The sequence below is a fragment of the Phascolarctos cinereus genome, unplaced genomic scaffold (assembly GCF_003287225.1).
Source record: "Phascolarctos cinereus isolate Bilbo 61053 unplaced genomic scaffold, phaCin_HiC Scaffold_726;HRSCAF=1367, whole genome shotgun sequence".
Classification (NCBI taxonomy): Eukaryota; Metazoa; Chordata; class Mammalia; order Diprotodontia; family Phascolarctidae; genus Phascolarctos; species Phascolarctos cinereus.
In genome coordinates this window covers 424409958-424431203 of record NW_027556098.1, presented here as the reverse complement: position 1 = coordinate 424431203, position 21246 = coordinate 424409958, and the positions used below count along the sequence as shown (strand labels likewise).

The 21246-nt window shown below is 42.7% G+C and overlaps 1 protein-coding gene across 1 annotated transcript in view; it reads left to right on the top strand.

Moving 5' to 3' along the window:
* The first annotated feature begins 2542 nt into the window (after positions 1-2542).
* The window catches only part of LOC110197822 (uncharacterized), a 35645-nt gene continuing 16941 nt past the window's right edge, over positions 2543-21246 (top strand). The window contains 6 exon segments of the mRNA XM_020971865.2: positions 2543-2775; positions 3327-3454; positions 3933-4000; positions 4270-4407; positions 7788-8933; positions 8936-9156. Of these exon segments, the coding sequence (XP_020827524.2) occupies positions 2581-2775; positions 3327-3454; positions 3933-4000; positions 4270-4407; positions 7788-8933; positions 8936-9156 (1896 nt within the window). The 5' untranslated portion in view covers positions 2543-2580.

Below are 21246 nucleotides of genomic sequence, written 5' to 3'. Positions count from 1 at the left end.
TCCTCCTTTGACCAGTTCAGATGAGAGTAAGGTTCAAGTGTCAGCTTCCTCCTTGTTTGTATAGACTTCTACTTGCATGCCCCAATAACATGAGACAATTTCCCCCTCCTTCTTCTCCCTTCCCCTTCTGTATATTCCTCTTCCCCTCCCTTGCTTTTCTTCTTTCAAGATCATCAAGAGATGGCAGAACAACTCCCAGGCCTTCTAATCAGACTCCTTCTATGACCCTTGATGGTTCAGAGGTGACACAGATATCATCTCTCCATATTAGAATGTAAACAATTTATTGTTGAGTTTATGACTGTTCCTTCATGTTTACATTTTTAAATATTTCTATCTGACTTCTGTGTTGACACTTCAAAGTTTTTACACAGCTCTGGGCTTTTCATCAGGCAGGCTTGGAAGTCCTCTATTTCATTAGTAATCCATTTTTTATCTTCTGTGTTTAGTTTTGCTGGGTAAATTGTTTTTAGTTGTAACTGTATATCCTTTGTCTTCTGGGATATTTTATTCCAAACTCTGCTCTTTTATAATGGTGGCTGCTAAATTTCGTGTGTGATTTTCAGTACCTGAATTCTTTGTTTTTGACCACTTACAGTATTTTTCCTTTGACTGAGAAGCTCTGGAATTTGGCAATGTTCTTGGGATCTTTCTTTCTTTCTTTCTTTCTTTCTTTTTCTTTCTTTCTTTCTTTCTTTCTTTCTTTCTTCTTTCTTTCTTTCTTTCTTTCTCTTCTTTTCTTTCTTTCTTTCTTTCTTTCTTCTTTCTTTCTTTCTTTCTTTCTTTCTCTTCTTTCTTTCTTTCTTTCTTTCTTTCTTTCTTCCTTCCTTCCTTCCTTCCTTCAATGTATTATTTCTATTTCTACCCAGCCTTTTATTTCTGAGATTTGGGCAGTTTTCTTGAATCATTATTTCTGGGCTCTTTTATGGTAAGTGGGGGTTATGGCTTTCAGGCAATCCAATGATTCCTAAATTTTCTATCCTTGTATTTTTTTCCAGGTCAGTTTGTTTTTCCTTTGAGGTACCTTACATTTTTTTTCCAGTATTGATTTTGTTTTAATGTTTCTTGTTTTCTCATGAAGTCATTAGCTTCTATTTCATCCAGAATGGATTAGAATAATTTCCAGGATATTTGTTCCTTTGGCAAGGTTTTGTCCCATTTGTGCCAACCTGTTAATTCCCTTTTGAAAAGATCAAAATTAATATTACCTCTGGTTTCTTCTGTGTTGATTTCTGCTGCATTGATTCTATAATGTAATTGATTTTATGCTGTATTAATTTTATAACTGAGTCTGCATCTGCCTAAAGCCACCTTGCTGAGCTCAGGAATTTAGCTCTCCTTCTGAGTTATCTATCTATTTCTCTCTCTCTCTCTCTCTCTCTCTCTCTCTCTCTCTCTCTCTCTCTCTCTCTCTCTCTCTCTCTCTCTCTCTCCATCCACGTATCAATTCTATCTATCTATCCATCCAGTTATCTGTCTATCCATGTATTGTTGTTCAGTTCCATCCAACTGTTCAGGATCCCATTTGGGTTTTCTTGGCAAAGATGCTGGAGTGGTTTGTCATTTTACAGATGAGGAAAGGAGTGAAGTGACTTGCCTAAGGTCACACAGCTAGTAAGAGTCTGGGGCCAGATTTGAACTCTAGGCCTGGTACTCTATCCACTGTATCACCTAGCTGTCTCTATGTATGTATGTATGGTATGGTATGGTACGGTATGTATCCATCCCTCTTTCTGTCCATCAATCCATCTATCTTCTCCATCTGTCCATCCATCCAAACATCCATCCATTCCATCCATCCATCCATCCATCCATCCATCCATCCATCCATCCATCCATCCATCCAGCATAGAGTGTGATTTGTGTGAGTGGGGGTAAGCAGCTATGGCCTCCTGCAGAAAGGAAGGGATATGAGATGAAGGGCACTCAGAAGCCAGGTTTGAGGCAGGGCCAGATCCCAAGTATGGGGCACAGAGAGAGAGGACAAAGGCCCGGGGTCTGGAAATGGAAGTGTGTTCCAATGTGTGGCCTAGACTTGCGGGGGGGGGGGGGGGGAGAAAGGGGGAAGGCTGGAACGGGAGGAGGAGGCCATGGTGTGAATGGCTTGAAACGCCAAACAGAGACTATTTTCCATTCCATCCTGGGGTATTAGGGAGCCACTCGAGTTTATGGAGTACCGATGCTGAGACGATCCTGGAGGAGCAGGGGCACGGGGCCTGCTTGAAGGCCTGACAGGCACAAGCTGGGAGTGTGATTGGCAGGTAGGTGTGGTCAGCGAGAGAGAGGGGACAGGCCAGTGAAGGAGGGTTGAGGCGGGGCAGAGGAAACAGAGTCTGGCCTGGGATGGGACAGTTAGCGGGCAGGGAAGCGAGGGATGGGGTTGGGGCATTGGGGGGGGGCGCCGGGAAAGAAAGGGGAAGAGTTCTGTGATTGGAGAGTTGGGGAGCGTCAGAGAGGAAAGCTGAGTTTGTGATTGGGAGCCAAGGGGGGGAGTGGTCCGCGAAAGGGACGGGCCTTTGTATGGAGGGCTGGGGCGGGACCGAGGCGGTGACTGGGCGGGGCTTAAGAAACCCGCCATTGATGGCCGTCATTGGCCGAGAGGTCGCGCCCCGCCCAGCTCCCCCCCCCCCCCGGCCTGCTGCGGCGCCGGCTCCTGCTAGAAAATCTGACGGTCCAGAGGAGTGGCTCCCGGTCTCTTGTGCACTTGTGAGCCTCGCCCGGCCGCGTGGGGTAGGAGGGGGAATGAGGATCCCGGAAAGACGGCCTCGGGCGGGGGTGAGTCAGCGCATGCGCGGGGGCGGAACAGCCTGCCTCTGCGGAAGGGCCTTGAGGCTCCCATACGCGTGGGAGTGTAACATGCGTGTGCGTGTGTGTGTGTCTCGGCCTGACCAGCGTGTCCAGCGCCCCTCTTCCTGATCTGGTCAACTCCCTGGGATAGGCCCCGGAGCACGATCGCGTCACCGGTCACGTGGTGTTTGTTTTCCCTTCTCGGCCCCGCCCCCTCCGGCACGTGCATTCCAGCCCCCTCCCCCACTGCAGCCACCGCGAGGGCGCCCCCACGTGGGTTCCTGGAGGGTAGGGGCGGCTCAGCCTGGGCCTGGCACACAGCAGGCGCCTCATCAGTGGGCCTTCTTCCTGCCCCCTCCATCACCGAGGGCGCCAGGGGAGGCCCTGCCCGTGCCCTGTGCCTGGGTCCCTGGCAGCCGCTCCGGGCACTTCCCGGGCTCTGCCCGCGCCCCCCCCACCTCCGCCCTCTGTGACGTCATCCCCCGGGTCTCCCGCGTGGGGGGCGGTCCCGGGTTCACAGCGGAGGGTTTGTGTTTCAGCGCCCGCTGACGTTCAGGGACGTGGCCGTGGACTTCTCCCGGGAAGAGTGGAGGCGCCTGAGCCCGGCCCAGAGGGCCCTCTACCGAGACGTGATGCTGGAGAACTATGGGAACCTGGGTGGCTGTGGGTGAGCACGCCTGCCCTGTGCGTCCTCCCTGTGCCGGCCGGGGGGCTCTGAAGGGCCTGCGTGGTTCGGGAACGGTGACCGGTGTGGATGGTGGGGGGGGGGCTGGAATCATCGGTGCCCGGGGAGGGTGGGTTTGCTTCATATATCCCCCCCTTGTAAAAGTGGCGCTCCCCTGGGCTGGCCTGAGGCTCTGGCCTCCCTGCACTCTTTTTCCTTCGGTGCACAATTCTCGGAAATGTGCTAAGACTTTAGAAAGGCAAAGACCCCACTGTCGCTGATTTTCTTTCGAGCCCAAAGCAGATGTGACCTCCCCTTGAACTTGGACCCGATACAGCAGGGGGTGGCCGTCTGAGGCCCCTTGTCTCGTCGCTCTCCGTACTTTCTTAGCGTTTGTTTCTTTCCGTGAGGAAGGGGCCCGGCTTGGACTCTGAGGTGGCTTTGTGTCCCAGTCCTTTCTCCTCTCTCTCCCCACGATCAGGGCTTCCAGTGTCCAAACCCGCCATGATCTTCCTGTTGGAGAGAGGAGAAGCGCCATGGATGCCCGAGGTAGGAGCCCCCAGAGGCCCCTGCCCAGGTGAGTGAGTGACAGGTGGGCAGAGGGAAGCCACTGGAAGCAGTCGGTCAGGCGGTCACTCGGGGGCGGCACTCAGAGCCCCCACACCTGTGTGGCACCGGCTTCCTTCCTTATCTCTGACTTGAGGAAAATGCCCTCCAGGCGTCTCTGCCTCCACACATTGGCATTGCCAGAGAAGGAAGCCCATCTTCTCTCTTTCTTGTTTGAGAAAAGGTTTCTAATATTTATTTTTCAATTGCAGTGATTGGTCTTCCCTCCCTTTTTCTCCTCGGTTGTCTTGGGTCAGCGGGAGATAAATGGTCAAAATCTTCCAAAGAACAAACCGTTCCTCAGAATCTCTCGATCTGGAGCTTTGCCTCTAAGAATGTCCGAAAGGGATGTGAGTTCTTGGCGTCTGTTGCTCAGTCCTTAACTGTCCTGTCCAGCTCTCCATGATCCCATCTGGGGTTTTCTTGGTGGAGGTACTGGAGTGGTTGGCCTTTTCCTTCTCCAGGTCGTTTTTACAGATGAGGAAACTGAGGCACACAGGGTGAAGTGACTTGCTTAGGGTCACACAGCTGGTAATTGTCTGAGGCTGAATTAGGATTCAGATCTTCCTGACTCCAGGCCCAATCCTCTATCAGCTGAGCCGCTTTAAAACCCATTTGTACAAATTGGCAAAAATAGTGGCTGTATTGCTGATGGAGTCATGCCACTTTTCTTTGCATTCTTCAGAGAACTTGTAATTGCTCCCTCTTGTTAATTATCATCATCTCATCTACCTCAAGTAGAGGTCCTTTCCCTTCTTTGAACCTCCTTTTTTTCTGATGTAATTTGAAGTTTTTATTTAAAATTTTTTTTTCAGTGAAGACAAATGTATTTTCTTTTTCTTGCTCATCATTCTCCCCTTGGTTGAAGAAAATCATGAAACCCTGCTGACTCTGTCCACTACAGATTTGTGTTGGGTGACCTCACCTGAGTCCTGTTGCAAGGCAGCCCTTCTGATCCTTCCCAGTGACTCAGTGTCACACTCACTACAGTGACCTTTCTGCCCTCCTCCTGCCTTCATGGCTATCTGCTCCTCCCCTTCTCACGGGAGAACATGGTCTTGTGCTTTGGTCTCCTGAGGGGCATTTGGCAACAGCTTCCTCTTCTCCCCTTCTCCTCGCCTCCCATCCCCCAGATGCCTTCTGCTACTCTCTTCTCCTTCATCCCTGTCTCACATGAAGAAGTAACCCTTCTTTTTTTTTAAGGCAAACCCCTCTACCTCCACCAGTGACCTGCCCCATCACAGCTCCTCAAGCAGATTGCCCTTTCCATCAGCCCCACCCTGTCTCTTATCTTCAGTCTCAACTGTCTGCTGGCTGCTTCACTCACTACGGTTTATAAACACACCCATCTCTCCTCCCTGTGCTCAAAAAACACCTTGCTTACTCCATCCATCCCTGCTAGCTATTGTCTCATATCTCCCTTCTCTTTGGTGGCTAAACTCCTCCAGAAGGCTGTCCAAAATGGCACCTCCACCTCTTTTCTCCTCATTTTTTTTTTAACTTTCTGTAGTCTGGCTTCACATCTCTCTGTTTACTGAAATCGCTCTTTCCAAAATTCCAGGGATGTCTTAAGTGCCCAATGCAATGGCCTCCTTGATTAGTACTCATCCTTCTTGGCCTCTCTGCAGTCTTTGACACTTTTGATCCCGCTCTTCTCAACACCATCAGTCTCTAGATTTCCATAACGTCATGCTCCTGTCTGACTGCTCCACCTCTATCTCTTTTGCTAGATCTTTATTCATATCAAGACCACTGAAGACGGGGATCCCACAGACTTGTTCTGGTCCCACTTTTCTTTTCCCTCCGTATTTCTTTGGCTCCCGTGGATTTAATGACCACCTCTATGCTGATGATTCTCAAATATACCTTTCCTGCCCAATCTCTCTGCTGACCTGCACTCTCTCATCTCCAAATGCCTTTAAGACATCTCAAATCGAATGTTGTCGACCTGAAAGTTGGTTAAAGAGGCAACAAACTAGATGATAAATAAATCCATATTGTTTTATTCCCCTAAAGTAGCAGCATGTAACATGTTACATGGAGGCAGAGCTTTAACTCTGACTGAGTCAAGCAATTTTAGCAGCACATTTAAACCCTGACTCAGGATGTCTTTGTTAATTGATAGGCAAATGTCAGATCCAGGATATCTGTGCTTCCTTTACCACCATAGAATATCAAGATAAGAAAAGCCCCCTTATTCAAGGTAGTGTCTGGGTGAAAGGTACCTTAGTGGTCATGAACAGAAGAATGCTCTTGATCAGCTTTAGCTGTTGACACAGGAAGGGGCATTCTCAGCTCACTCAGGAAGAAAAGATCAATTCAGGTTTTTGGCCCTTATTGGGGCTCAATTGATCTTAAATGATGATCAGTGTCCAGTAGATATCTTAAATTCAGCATGTCCAAAATTGAACGCATGTTTCCCTCTAAACATCTTCCCCCTCCCCCCATCTGCTCCCCTGTGACTGTCAAGGGCACCATCCCCCTCCCAGTTCCTCAGGCTCCCAACCTTGGAGTCATCCTGGACTTCTCACTCTCTCCTCCCCCATGGCCAGTACGGGGCCAGGTCCATCAAGAACAGCACAAACTGCTCTGCTGTGGGCAGAAGGTGAGCCACAGTGGATGCCTGGAGCCCTGAAGCCCTAGTCACTGCACTCTCATTCCTTCTGGTCCTTTCCCTAGCTCTTCCTCTGGTCCCTCCTCCTCTCCAGGTGTCTGCATTGTACTCCCCTGACAGAATCACATGCCTTCTTCCCTCCTCTGGCCTCCGGCCAGATTTCCTCCAATAAGCTTTTACCATTCCTTTGCTCCATTTCCTCATGAATTGAGCTTTTTAATTTCGGCTGCTCCCCCCCCACCCCCTTTCATCTTTCCTGCTTCCTTTGCATAAGCCATGCTCATCCATTCTTGGGGTTTAGCCCCCAGGGTGTCAGTGTGACCTGCCCCCTGCAGTGGGTCCTCTGCTTCCCCTGGTTCGTGGCCTAAATTTTGAGCACCATGTCTCTCTCCTTTAAGGCATGTCACCTTCTGGCTGCCTCAGCTGTGCTGACATGCTTTGGGATCTCTTTGTGTTTGCATCACTTCATTTCTCTCGTCACACGTGGTCAATGCTTCCTTTTCTCTGTACTTATAGGGCACAGTATTATTTTATAAACTTTATGCTTTGTACTTTGTTCAGTTATTCAATTTTATTTTTTAAATAGCATATATTTTTTTCCAACCTCAAATTCTTCAAACCTGCTTGAAAAATAAACCAAATTAAGTTCCCACTTGGTCATGTCCACAATGCAAGTCTTTTGTGCATCTAGAGTTCACCAGCTCCATCAGGAGGAGGGTAGCACTGTTCATGTCTTCTCAAATAAATTCACATCAACTTTTCAAAAAAAAAATTTTCAACTTTTTTTTCCACATCAACTTTTTAAGAGACAAAAATTGATTCTGCTAGAGATTTAAGTGTAGAGTACAAAATTTTCTCATCGAGTAATTTTCTGAGCTCCTTCCTTTGTTTCTACCTTTTTACTTACCTGCAAATAGTATATTCTATTAGAAATTGATGTATTTTTGTTCTTACCTTGACAAACATGAAATAAAATGGGCATTTCCATATATATAACCAAACAAAGAGGATTGTGCATGATGCTTAGGATCTTTTATTATGTCTTTTAATTACTTATATTGTGCTTGTGGCTTTCAAGCCTGTCCTAATTTTCTGACACAGTTTTGTTTATTTCAGATTACCTGAGTCCGGACGCTAGATGCAAAACCAAGGATTCACTTTTAACTGAGGGTGTTTGCTCAGGAACATTGGCCCAAGAGAGATTGCCAGTGGATAGTAACTGGTATCCCAGGATGGGAGAAACTGAGGAATGGGAAGGTAGGTTAGGGAGACAGGCAGGCCACCAGGAGAGACAGTTCCAACAAGTGGCAATCACTCTGAAAAAAGCCTTTAATATGGGGAGTGTACCTGAATGTAGCACATTTGTTAGGCGTTTGAACCTGGGGCCAGTCTTTTTTCCACAATGGCGAGGTGACATGGGAGAAAGATTCCATAAGTATGATGCATCTGGAAAGAAAGCCTTTGGCAAAAAATCTAATCTTAATGTACAACATAAAATTCATACTGGAGAAAATCCATTTGAATATGATGTGTGTTGGAAAACCCTCAGGAACAGGGAAGCACTTAGTAAACATCAGAGAACTCACATGGGACTGAAATCTACACAATCTGACAAAAGCTTCAGTGATGATGGAATATGTATTGGGCATCAGAAATCTCACTCTCAAAGGAAACCCTTTGAATGTGGTGAATGTGGGAAATCTTTAACTACCAGAAAAACCCTCACTAATCATCAGAGAATCCACACTGGAGTGAAACCTTTTGAATGTAAAGAATGTGGCAAAGCCTTTCTTCAGAAGGGATACCTTAATAGACATCAAAGAACTCATACTGGAGTGAAACCTTTTGAATGTAATGAATGTGGCAAAGCTTTCTCTATAAGGACATCCCTTATCACCCATCAGAGAATTCATACTGGAGTGAAACCTTTTGAATGTAATGAATGTGGCAAAGCCTTCACTGAGAGGAGCCACCATATTAGCCATCAGAGAATCCGTACTGGAGTAAAACCCTTTGAATGTAATGAATGTCAAAAAGCCTTCACTTGGAGGAGAAATCTTATTAGCCATCAGAGAATCTACACTGGAGTGAAACCCTTTGAATGTAATGAATGTGGAAAAGCCTTGCTTCGAAAGGCACACCTTAATAGCCATCAGAGATCTCATATAGGAGTGAAACCCTTTGAATGTAAAGAATGTGGGAAAGCTTTCTGTGAGAAGACATACCTTATTATCCATGAGAGAACTCACACTGGAATGAAACCCTTTGTGATAAATGTGGGAAAGCCTTCATTTGAAAGGAATATCTCATTACTCACCAAAGAATCCACACTGGAGTGAAACCTTTTACATGTAATGAATGTGGCAAAGCCTTCAGAGAGAGGGGCAACCTTAATAGCCATAAAAGAACTCACATAAAAGTAAACCATTTTAAGCCTTCAGTGAAAGGGACAACCTTAATAACCGTCAGAGAACTCACACTGGATTAAACTATTTGAATGTAGAAAAACCTGCACTAGGAGGAGAAGCCTCATCAGAGAATTCATACTGGAAGGAAACCCTTTCGATGTTGTGAATGTGGGAAAGCCTTTGGTCGGTGTGAAACTTTAATCATCAGTGAATTCACATTGGAATAAAAACTTTAATATGTAATAAATATGGGAAAACTTTTAATGATGGGAGTGGAGCATCAAAAGACTCATCCTAGAGTGAATGAAGTGATAGCATGAAAAGCATGAAAAACTTAAATAATGGAGAGAAAAAAAAATTAAATATAAATACATAATTATTTAAATATAACAAGTAAATAATTTGATCTTTCATTTTTTGTAGTTTCTTGAGTAAAAATGTTTAACATTAACTTTCAGAAGCAGGGTGGTTCTCTTTCCTTCCCTGTCAGCTTTTGAGCTCTTCTGGGCATGTTTTTGAGTGATGATGTTATTGCTATTTTCATGGCTTGTGCATTCCTAGTCCACTTTGATTATTCTGCATCATTTCAGGTAAATAACAGCAGGAAGGAGGAACAGGAAATCCCAGCTGGAGGCACATTTGACCACAGAATTATCCCTGAGATTTGGTTGGATGAAACCCACAGCAGGCACTTGTCTCTGGATGTGAATAACTTAAGGGAAGCAGAGTGGGTGAAAATGGGGCTGTGGCAGCATTGGTCACTTGAGTGTACTCATGTGACAGAACTCCAGTGGCTGGGGGGGGAGAATGTTCAGGTGAAGGTCACAGGAAAGGTGAAACATGAACAGTTTTGTCCTCAGAGCCCACCTGGCCAGGAAGAGGAAAGAGATGAGTGGCTGGGGGAACAAATCTCCCTCCTGACATAGAGAGTGAATGAAGGAATAAAATGATTCCAAGATTTATCAGGTGCTTATTTTGTGCCGAGCACTGCAGTATGTGCTTGGGAACAAAGTAAAGGGGAAATTCTGTACCATTGGAGATCCAGTACATATAGGAGGGTGGAGCTAGCAGGGAGATGTTAATGACTGTTTTCTTACCCAAAGGATTCTGGTTGGTGACTCCCTGCCCATCTAAGCTATGTGGGCAGCAGTGTCCATAGGGAAGGAGGGTTCCAGAGGTCATTGTGGAGCAGGGGCTTTGGCCCAGAGGCTTGTTATATAGTGAGGGGGGCTGCTGTTTTCTAGACATCTTCTGGGCAGCTGATAACTTCCTGGCACGTCTTAATTATGACTTCATCATCCAAGAGGTAGACAAACCCCTTGATAGCAATTGTATTCAGGAAATACTTCTCCCTCATAGGAAGGAACTGATTGCTAGGATGCAAATGGTGGGAACATCCTGGGTAAGCTACATGCTGTCCCAGACAGGTGTTGCAGTGGATTGGGCACTGGGCCTGGAGTCAGGAAGACCCGAGTTCAAATGTGGCTTCAGACATTTATGAGCTGTGTGACCCTGGGCAAGTTGCTTCATCTCTGTTTGCCTCAGTTTCCTCATCTGTAAAAATAGGAATAATAATAATAGCACCTACCTCCCAGGGTTGTTGTGAGGATCAAACCAGGTCATGTTTGTAAAGCGCTTATTATTATTATTATTAATTATTTTACAATTCAGGGAATAGGCTGGCAAAGTTTAATTGACTTTCCCAGTTCACCCACCTAGTGTCTTAGCCAGGAAGCATAATGTTCCTTATGTGAAGTCTAGCACTCTACCCAGTGGTGGCATGCCTCATTAGCATTCATAGTCATCCCACTTCCTTGTTTTCCCCTAATCATCCTTCTGTTCTCTTTAGTCTACTTTGTTTCTTTGAAGTGTTTAACCTCTTTTACCATCGATATAACTGTATCCCTTTAGCCCCCACATTCTCCCCATCAAAGCCCATCTTTCTCGTAACCAAAAAGCAGAGTCAAGCAAAACATAGCCACGTGTTGATCTGCTCTGACCAGCTAGGTCTCTTTATTCACTTCTCTTCCTGGTGAAGTAGGAAGCATGTTTCACCATCTAAAAGCATTATTCCGAGGAAGGCTCCATAGGTTTCCCCAGATTACAAAAGGAGTCTGTGATCCCAAAAATTTAACCCCTAAATTAAAGGGGTAAAGCAAACTAATGAGTTGGTTTTGTGAGTAGTGGAAACTGGTAATACAGGGGAATTGGTGAAAATCTACAGAGGAAGCGGGTATGGCTGTGGCTTTATCCAGCCTGAGGAAAGGAAGTTCAGTGGTATTGCCAAGTTATTAAGAAGTGATCATTGGATGGAAAAGTTTTCTTCAGATGCTTAAGGTTGAGGGGTCAATCCCCACAAGCTTTTCAAAAACACAAACCTGAAAATCTTAACCGGTATTGAGAGCTGGAGAATTGTGCGATGCCTAATCAAGTGTGTGATTTATTTCTGCCTCAGCCAAATAGCTTGTCTCTGTTCCACTGATACCTTGTATTCCTTTGAAATTTGCCTATTCATATTTTTGACCCTTTATCAGTTGGAGAATTTCAACAGAACTTTTCAAGAAATAAATGAAAATTGTCCAGATCTGCTAAAAGCAGAGTGCAAAATAAGGGTTAGAGGAGTTGATCCCTTCCTGAAAAGATCCCTAAAAGATAAAATCCCAGGAATGTTGTAGCCCAAATCCAAAGCTCCCACTTCATAGAAAAATACCTCAATTTGTCTGCATGAAGCAGTTCAAGTACTAAGGAAATACACTCAGGATCACACAAAATTTGACAGCTTTTACTAGTAACCATAAGGGATCTTGGAACACAGAATTCCAAAGATAGCTTTATAGCCAATACAGCTTGCCCTGCAAAGCTGAGCAGAATCCCATAGGGGAAAAAAGTGAAACGCTAATGTGATTGGGGACTTCCATACATTCCTGGTAAAAACACTAGAGCTGATTAGAAACTTTGAAATACAAATGTGGAAGAAAGAGAAAGATTATCACAAATGAACAGTTGGAAGGGGCTTGATAAGAAGGAAGCATCGTAACAGAAAAGCAAAGGGAATGGAACAAACATTTAGCATATACCTACTGTGTGCCAAGCACTGTATAGATACTGCCTCATTTGATCCTTCCAACAACTCTGTGGAGTTGATATTATTATCCCCATTTTACAATTGGAAAAAACTTGAGGCAAATGGTTTAAGTAACTTGCCCAGGGTCACACAGCTAGCAAAGTGTCTGAGTCTGGATTTAAGTGCCAGTCTTCCCTCTGGGACCAGTGCTCTGTCCACTATGCCACTTAGCTGCCTCTAATAGTTAGCAGGGTGGCACCGATATCCACTCAGCACCCTAAGGTCTTCATGGGTCATGGTGTTGAGTGAAACAGGCCAGGAGTGACTTTGTGTTTTGATGATCTTTGATATGGGAAGTGCGCAGCAGTGGAACCTCACTTCACTCTGAAACAGTCAGAATAGTTTGGAATTTACACACAGATGCTAAAAAACAACCCCCTAAAAAATCAACATCACAAAATTAGAAATAAAATACCAACAGAAACAATTCTGAAAAAATCAAAGAAGTGTAAAAAAATTAAAATAAAAATTGAATGTAAAAATTAGCAGCTTTTATGATAAAGCAATAAAATTGACAAACCATTAGCTAATGTGATGTTTTTAAAGAAGAAAAACCAAATTGGTAGTATTAAAATTAAAAAGTAGCACTCAGGAGAAATTAAGAAAGGATATTATTAGAAAGTATTTTTGTTCCACTGTATGCCAATAATACCAATATATTAAAATCCTTATCTAATTATGCCATGGTGAACAGACTCCAGCCTTTTGATTTACAATTTTCTCATTTATAATCTTTAAAAATCTAGGACAGTCACTTTAGAATGAATATTATAGAGTACAATGTCTTGCAGGCATCATTCCCTCAGCTGTTTCTTTGCCTTCAAGAGGTTTCTTCATTACATTTAGTCATTCAGTAAGCATTTACTGAGTGCCTACTATGTGCCAGGCATTGTGCTAAATGCTGAAGATACAAAGAAGGGCAGAAGACAATCCCTGCTGTAGAAGAGCTCACGATGTAGTTGGAGAGACAACATGCAAACAGCTAGGTACATAAAAGTTATATACAGGAAAAATAGGAAATAATGTGGAGAAGGCCCTAAATTAAAGAGAATCAAGAAAGGCTTGTTGTAGAAGGTAGAGTTCTAGCTGGGACCTGAAGGAAGCCAGGGAAGCTAGCAAGAGATGAGCAAGGAGGACTTTCCGTATGTGGGGGTACCAAGACAAAGTATCTGGAGCCGAGAGATGGGGTGTCATGTTAAAGGAGCAGCGAGGCCTGCGTCATTTGATTAGAGAGTATGTGTCAGGATATATAGTATAAGAAGACTGGAAAATGGGTACAAGGGCTGTCTTTTTTTTTTTTTTGGCTAGGCAGTGGGGTTAAGTGACTTGCTCAGGATCACACAGCTAGTAAGTGTTATGTGTCTGAGGCTGGATTTGAACTCAGGTCCTCCTGAATCCAGGGCTGGTGCTCTATTAGAGGGGCTATCTTTTTTTTAAAATTTATTTTATTAATTTACTTTGATTTATCAACAATCATTTCCATATGCTTTTGAATTTAAAATTTTTTCTCCCCCTTCCTCCCCACCACCCTTCCTAAGACAGCGGACAATCTAATATAGGCTATACGTTTACATTCCATTAAACATATTTTCACAATGGTGATGTAAGTAAAAATTAAAACCAATAGGAGGAACCATCAGAAAGAGGAAACAAAACCCAAGGGAAAAAAAAGGTAGCAATTCAACTTTCATAGTTCTTTCTTTGGATGTGGATAGCATTTTCTATCACAAGGCCTCTGGAGATGTCTTAGATCCTTGTATTGCTGAGAAGGATTAAGTTTATCAATATTTAGTCATCGCACAATGTGGCTGTTATCATGTACAATGTTCTCCTGGTTCTGCTCACTTCACTCAGCATTAGACCATACAAGTCTTTCCAGATTTTTCTGAAGCCAACTTGTTCATCATTTCTTATAGCACAATCGTATTCCATTACATTCATATACCACAACTTGCTCAGCCATTCCCCAATTGATAGGCATCTAGGGGGGGCTATCTTAAGAAGAGCTTTGAATGCCAGTCAGGATTTTATATTTGCTTGTGGAGGCGACAGGGAGCCTTTGGAATATATTGAATCGGGGGTGATATGGTCAGATCTGCACTTTAGGAAAATAACTTTGGTGGCTGAATTGAAGATGGACTAGAGTAGGGAGAACTCCAAAAAGGCTATTGCAGTAATCCACGTTTGAGGTGATGAGAGCCTGCACCAGGGTGGGAGCAGTGTCAGAGGAGAGAAAGAGAACATATATATTCAAGAGATGTTACAAAGGTGAAATTGACAGGCTTTGGTACCATGTTGGATATGGGGGCTGAGAGATGGGGAGGAATTGAGGATGACATCTAGGTTGTGAACCTAGGGTACTGGAAGCACTGTAGTACCCTAGGCAGCTACAGGGAAGTTTGGAAGTGGGGAAGGTGTGTGTGTGTGGGGGGAAGATAATGAGCTCTGTTTTGGCCGTATTGAATTTATTTGGTTTTTGTTTGTTTGTTTGTTTGTTTTAGGCAGTGGGGTTAAGTGACTTACCCAGGGTCACACAGCTAATAAGTGTTATGTGTCTGAGGTCGGATTTGAACTCATGTCCTCCTGAATCCAGAGCCAGTGCTCTATCCACTGCATCACCTAGCTGCCCCCATATTGAGTTTAATATGTCTATCAGACATCCAGTTTGAAATATCTAAAGGTAACTCTGAATTGGAGGTGTAATACTGGAGATCGGCAGAGAGGTTATGCCACATAGGTGGATTTGATAGTCATCAGGAGTGAGATGGTAATTAAATCTACATGAGCTGATGAAATTACTAAATGAAGTAGTATAGAGGAATAAGAGAAGGTGGCCTAGAAAGGAGCCCTGTAGGATACTTATGCTTAGTGGACGTGACCTGTATGATGGTGCAGCAAAGGAGACTTAAAAGGAGCAGACATATGGAAGAAGAAAACCAGAGGGAGGAGTATCCTTAAAAACTAGAGAGAAGAGAGCATCCAGGAGGGAAGTGCAATCAACTTTGTTAAAGGCTGCAGAGAGATCAAGAAAAATGAGGTTTGTGAGAAGGCCCATTGGATCTGGCAGTTAAGAGATAATTGGTAACTTTGAAGAGATCAGTTTTGGTGAAATGATGAAGTTGGAAGCCAGATTATAAAGGATAAAGAAGGGAGTGAGAGGAGAGAGAAGAGAAATTGGAGACACCAATTATGAGAGTTTAATCAAGGGATTTAAAGAATCAAACAGTTAAACTGCAAAGGGAAGAAGAAGTATAGGATGATAGCAGGAATGGAAGGATCAAGTGAGGATATTTCAAGGATTGGGAAGATATGGGTATGTTTGTAGACAATAGGAAAGGGGACAGTAGACCAGTAATGCTTGAAGGTAAATTAGAGTGGGGATGACAGAGTGACCAATCTGTTGGGAAAGATGGGATGAAATGGGATCATTTGTGCAGGTAGAGAGGTTTGCTTTAGCTATGAGTAGGGATGAAGGAGGAGATAGTGCAGAAGGCATCAGAGTGATGAGATAAGTTAGAGATAGCTTCCAGCTTCAGTTTTTATTCTGTAAAATATGAAGCAAGGATAAGCTGAAAGGGTGGTGAGAGGGGGAGCCATAGGAGATTTGGGGAGGGATGAAAAGGTTTGTAAACTGTAGCAAGTGGGATAGTGAGTTGATAAAGGAGATAACAGTAGAGGTGCACAAGATATCATGGAAGCAGAGGTGGGAGACATCTCATGAACCTCACTTCCAGTTAGCATTTACATAAGAGTTTAAAATTTTGCAGAGTATTTTGCATATCTTATTTAATTTAATCCTCACAGAAACCCTGTAAGGTGCTTCTATTATCCCCAATTAACAGATGAGGAAACTGAGGTTGTGAGTGGTTATGTGACTTGCATAGGATCACAGAGCTAGCTTGTAAATGTCTGAGGCTGGATGTAAACTCAGGTCTCCCTGATGCCAAGTCCTGGGCTCTGTCTTCTGTATGGTGTACAATCAAATGGTAGAATACACCCACACATATACACATATCAGTCTCAATATAGAAATATGGTAAACTCAAAAGGGAATAGGAGGGGACAGGGACAAAAGAGGGAAAGAGAGACAGGTTTAAAAGTGAGTACAGAATATAAAAGGGAAGTAAAACAATGTTTTAGGAATTTGAAAGAGGAATCAAAAGGAAATGAAGAAATAGTTAAACACTGGCATCAGGGGTAGGGCAAAGGAAGAGAAAAGTGAAAATAAAGAAGAAACAGGTTGTATCATTTATCAGATCATGTGTAGCCAAATTCTTTTGCCACCTTTTTCTTTTTAAAGAGAGGAATGGGAGTAAAGTGAGTAATAAACACAAAAAGACCAAATGGAGGGAAATAGCACACTTAAAAGTCATGATCATGAATGTGAATGGGATGGACTCACCCATAAAATGGAAGAGAAGAGTGGTATTGATTTGAAAACTGAATCCAACAATATGTTGCTTACAAGAAACACACTTGAAATGTAAAGATTCACATAGTGTTTAAAATGAGGGCAAAATCTTTTATGCTTCAACTGTAGTCTTAAGGAAGAAACGTCAAGGTAATAAACACAAGAATAGAGGAAACAAAAATAGTGGGAGTTTTTGAAGGTATGATTTACTTAGAAAACCTTGAGGTGTCAAAAATTAATAGAAACAATAAATTCTGTAAAGTTGTGGATATAAAACAAATCGACCAAAATCTTCGGTCATCCTGGTACATTACTAACAAAACTTGGGAGGAAAAACCTGAAAGAAAAATTCCATTCAAAATCATTACAGAAGACACAAAATATTTGAGAGTGTATCTACTCAGATACATTCAGTAATTGTTTGACTCCAGCCATATAATGCTTCAGAAGTAGGGACAGACCTAAAAAACTGGAGAAACATTTATTACACCGTTTAAACCAGTATAATAAAAATGACAATACCACATAAATTAATTTACTGATTCAGTGTTGTGCTAATTAAACTACCAAAAGATTATTTTATAAAGTGGGAAAAATAATAATGAAATTCATTTAGAGGAAAAAAGTCAAGAAACTCAAAAGGTAATGAGGAAAAAAGTGGAAAGAAACAATGTAAGTACCAGATATCAAACTATACTACAAAACAATCGTTATAACGATTTGGCACCTGCTAAAAAATAGGTTTATCAAAGGAACAGCTTAGGTATACAGCATACAAAAGCAAGTGAGCACAAGTCCATAGTGTTTGATAAACCCAAAGATCCCAAGTAATGGGTTGAGTGCTCACTATTTGAGAAAAACTGCTGGGAAAGTTGTAAAGTAGTTGACAAAAATTAGGTCTTCATCAACATATCCTGCCATATGCCAAGAAAAACTCCAAATGGGTGGATGACTTAAAATGAGGTCTTAGGCAAGTTAGAAGCTCAAGGAAGAAATTACCATTCAGACCTATAGCTACATGAAGAGTTTGTGTCTCTAAATGAGGGAGCGGATCACAAAGTAGAACAGAGAACTTTGACTATATAGAATTGAATGGTTTTGCACAAACAAATTGAAGACCACTAAAATTAGAAGGGAAACATCTTTGCAGATAACTTTCTCCAGTAAAATAAAGGAAAATTAACAGTTTTTCAAGTTCATAACACAGAACCATTGCACAATAGGTAAATGGACAGAGGATATGAACAAGTGGCTTTTAAAGGAAGAAATCCAAGCTATCAATAACCATATAAAAAAATCTCCAAATCACTAGTAATTAAAGCAATACAATTTTAAAATTGTTTTTTAATTTTACAGTTTTATTTTTTCCAATTACATGTAAAAAACAATTGTTAAGATTTATTAATTTTGGGGCAGCTAGGTGGTGCAGTGGATAGAGCACCAGCCCTGAAGTCAGGAAGACCTGAGTTCAAATCCAGCCTCAGACCAAACACTTGACACTTACTAGCTGTGTGACCCTGGGCAAGTCACTTAACCCCAATTGCCTAAAAAAAAAAATTATTAATTTTTAGTTTTCAACATTCACTTCCACAAGATTTTGAGTTCCAAATTTTCTCGCCATCTCTCCCTTCCCCCACCCCAAGATGGCATGCATTCTGAATATCCCTTCCCCCAATCTGCCCTCCCTTCTATCACCCCCCTTCTCTTATCCCCTTCCTCTTCTATATTCCTGAAGGGCAGGATAGATTTCTATACCCCATTACTTGTATATCTTATTTCCCAGTTGCATGTAAAAACTATTTTTTAACATTTATTTTTAAAATTTTGGATACCAAATTCTCTCCCTTCCTCCCTCCCCACCCACCCTCATTGGGAGGCAAGCAACTCAATATAGGTTACACATATATATTCATGCAAAACACTTCCATAATAGTCATGTTGTGAAAAACTTAACTATATTTTCCTTCATCCTATCCCACCTCCCATTTATTCTATTCTCTCCTTTGACTTTGTCTCTCCTCAAAAGTGTTTGCTTCTGATTACTCACTCCCCCAATCTGCCCTCCCTTCTATCATCCCCCCCTCTCTTATTCCCTTCCCCCCATTTTACTATAGGGTAAGATAGATTTCCATACCCAACTGAGTGTATATGCCATTCCCTCTTTAAGCCATATCTGATGAGAGTAAGATTCACTCATTCCTCTCACCTCCCCCTAATTCCCCTCCACTGTAAAAATTTTTTCTTATCTGTTTATGTGAGACAAGTTGCCCCATTCTACCTCTTTCTTTCTCCTTCTCCCAGTATAATCCTCTCTCACCCCTTAGTTTTATTTTATAGGTATCATCACTTCATCTTCAACTCACCCTGTGCCCTCTGTCTATATATATATGTATGTATGTATGTATATGTATGTCTATATATGTGTGTGTGTGTGTATATATATATATATATACACACATATGTATATATGTATGTATGTGTATGTATATATGTTCCCTCCAACTACCCTAATACTGAGAAAGGTCTCATGAGTTACAAATATCATCTTTCCATGCAGGAATGTAAACAGTTCAATCTTAATAAGTCCCTTATGATTTCTCTTTCCTGTTTACCTTTCCCTGCTTCTCCTGAATCTTGTATTTGAGAGTCAAATTTTCTATTCAGCTCTGGTCTTTTCGTCAAGAAGATTTCAAAGTCCTCTATTTTATTGAATTTCCATTTTTTTTTCCCTGGAGGATTATACTCAGTTTTGCTGGGTAGGTGATTCTTGGCTGTAATCCTATCTCCTTTGACCTCTGGAATATTATATTCCAAACCCTGTAGAAGCTGCCAAATCTTGTGTTTTCCTGATTGTGTTTCCACAATACTTGAATTGTTTCTTTCTGGCTGCTTGCAATATTTTCTCCTTGACCTGGGAACTCTGGAATTTGGCTATAATATTCCTGGGAGTTTTCCTTTGGGGATCCCTTTCAGGAGGTGATTGGTGGGTTCTTTCCATTTCTATTTTTCCCTCTGCTTCTAAAATATCAGGGCAGTTTTCCTTGATAATTTCTTGAAAGATGATGTCTAGTCTCTCTCTCTTTTTTTTTTTTAATCATGGCTTTCAGGTAGTCCAATAATTTTTAAATGATCTCTCCTGGATCTGTTTTCCAGGTCAGTTGTTTTTCCAATGAGATATTTCACATTGTCTTCAATTTTTTCATTCTTTTGGTTTTGTTTTACAATTTCTTGATTTCTTATAGAATCATTAGCTTTCATTTACTCCATTCTAATTTTTAAGGAATGATTTTCTTTCTTTCTTTTTTCACATCAGTCATGTTGTAAGGAAGAATTAGAACCAGTAGGAGGAACCACAAGAAAGAGGAAACAAAACTAAACAGAAGGGGAAAAAAAGAGCAAATAGTATGCTTTGATCAGCATTCAAACTCCATAGTTCTTTCTTTGGATGGGGATAGCATTTTCCACCATGAGACCTTTGGAGATGTCTTAAATCTTTTCATTGCTGAGAAGGGCTAAGTCTATCAAAGTTAGTCATCACACACTGTGGCTGTTATTGTGTACAACATTCTCCTGGTTCTGCTCACTTCACCCAGCATCAGTCCATACAAGTCTTTCCAGGATTTTCTGAAGTCTGCCTGCTCATCATTTCTTATAACACGATAGTAAAGAATTATTTTCTTCAGTGAGCTTTTGCATTTCTTTTTCCATTTGGCCAATTTTGCTTTTTAAGGCATTCTTCTCCTCATTGGCTTTTTGGACCTCTTTTGCCATGTGGGTTAATGCATTTCTTAAGGTGTTATTTTCTTCAGTATTTTTTTGGGTCTCCTTTAGCAAGCTGTTGACTTGTTTTTCATGGTTTTCTTGTATCACTCATTTCTCTTCCCAGTTTTTCCTCTACTTCTCTTACTTGCTTCTCAGAATCCCTTTTCAGCTCTTCCATGGCCTGGGACTGATTCATATGTTTCTTGGAGGCTCTGGATGTAGGAGCTCTGACTCTGTTGTCTTCTTCTGGTTGGATGTTTCGAAATTAAGCCTGAGGTTTTTTGTGCTGCTTGCTCACGTTCCCAGCCAATTACTTGACTTTTAAACTCTTTGTTAAGGTGGGGGTCTGCTTCCAGTGTGGAGTGTGTACTGTCCCAAGCTTCGACGGTTTTGTGCAGCTGTTTTCAGAGATACTTGTAGGGACCTGTAAATTTTCGGTTCTTCCAAGGTGGTATGATCAAAGAAGAGGTGTTTATTCCTCTCCTGGCCTGTGCTCTGGTCTGTGAGGGACCACAAGCACTCTTTCCTCCCTTTGAGCTGTGAGGAGGATTCCTGCTCCACTGGCCACAAGCTGTGCCCATGTCAGTGCTCCTCTTCACCCCAGGACCACCACCCAGGACTATGACCTAGATCCAAGCACGGGTAAAGCAAGACAATCCTGCCTCATCACCAGCAAAGAGATCCCTGTAATCCCCCTCTGATCAGCCACCTGATTCCCCCTCCATCTGTGGGCCAAGCGCTCTGGAAGCAGCTTCTGCCTCTGCTGCCCTAGGGCTGTGCCAGGGCACTCTCTTTTCTCACCCAGGTCCAACAGGCCTTTCCTACTGACCTTTTAAGTTGTCTTTGGTGTTTGTGGGTTGAGAAGTCTGG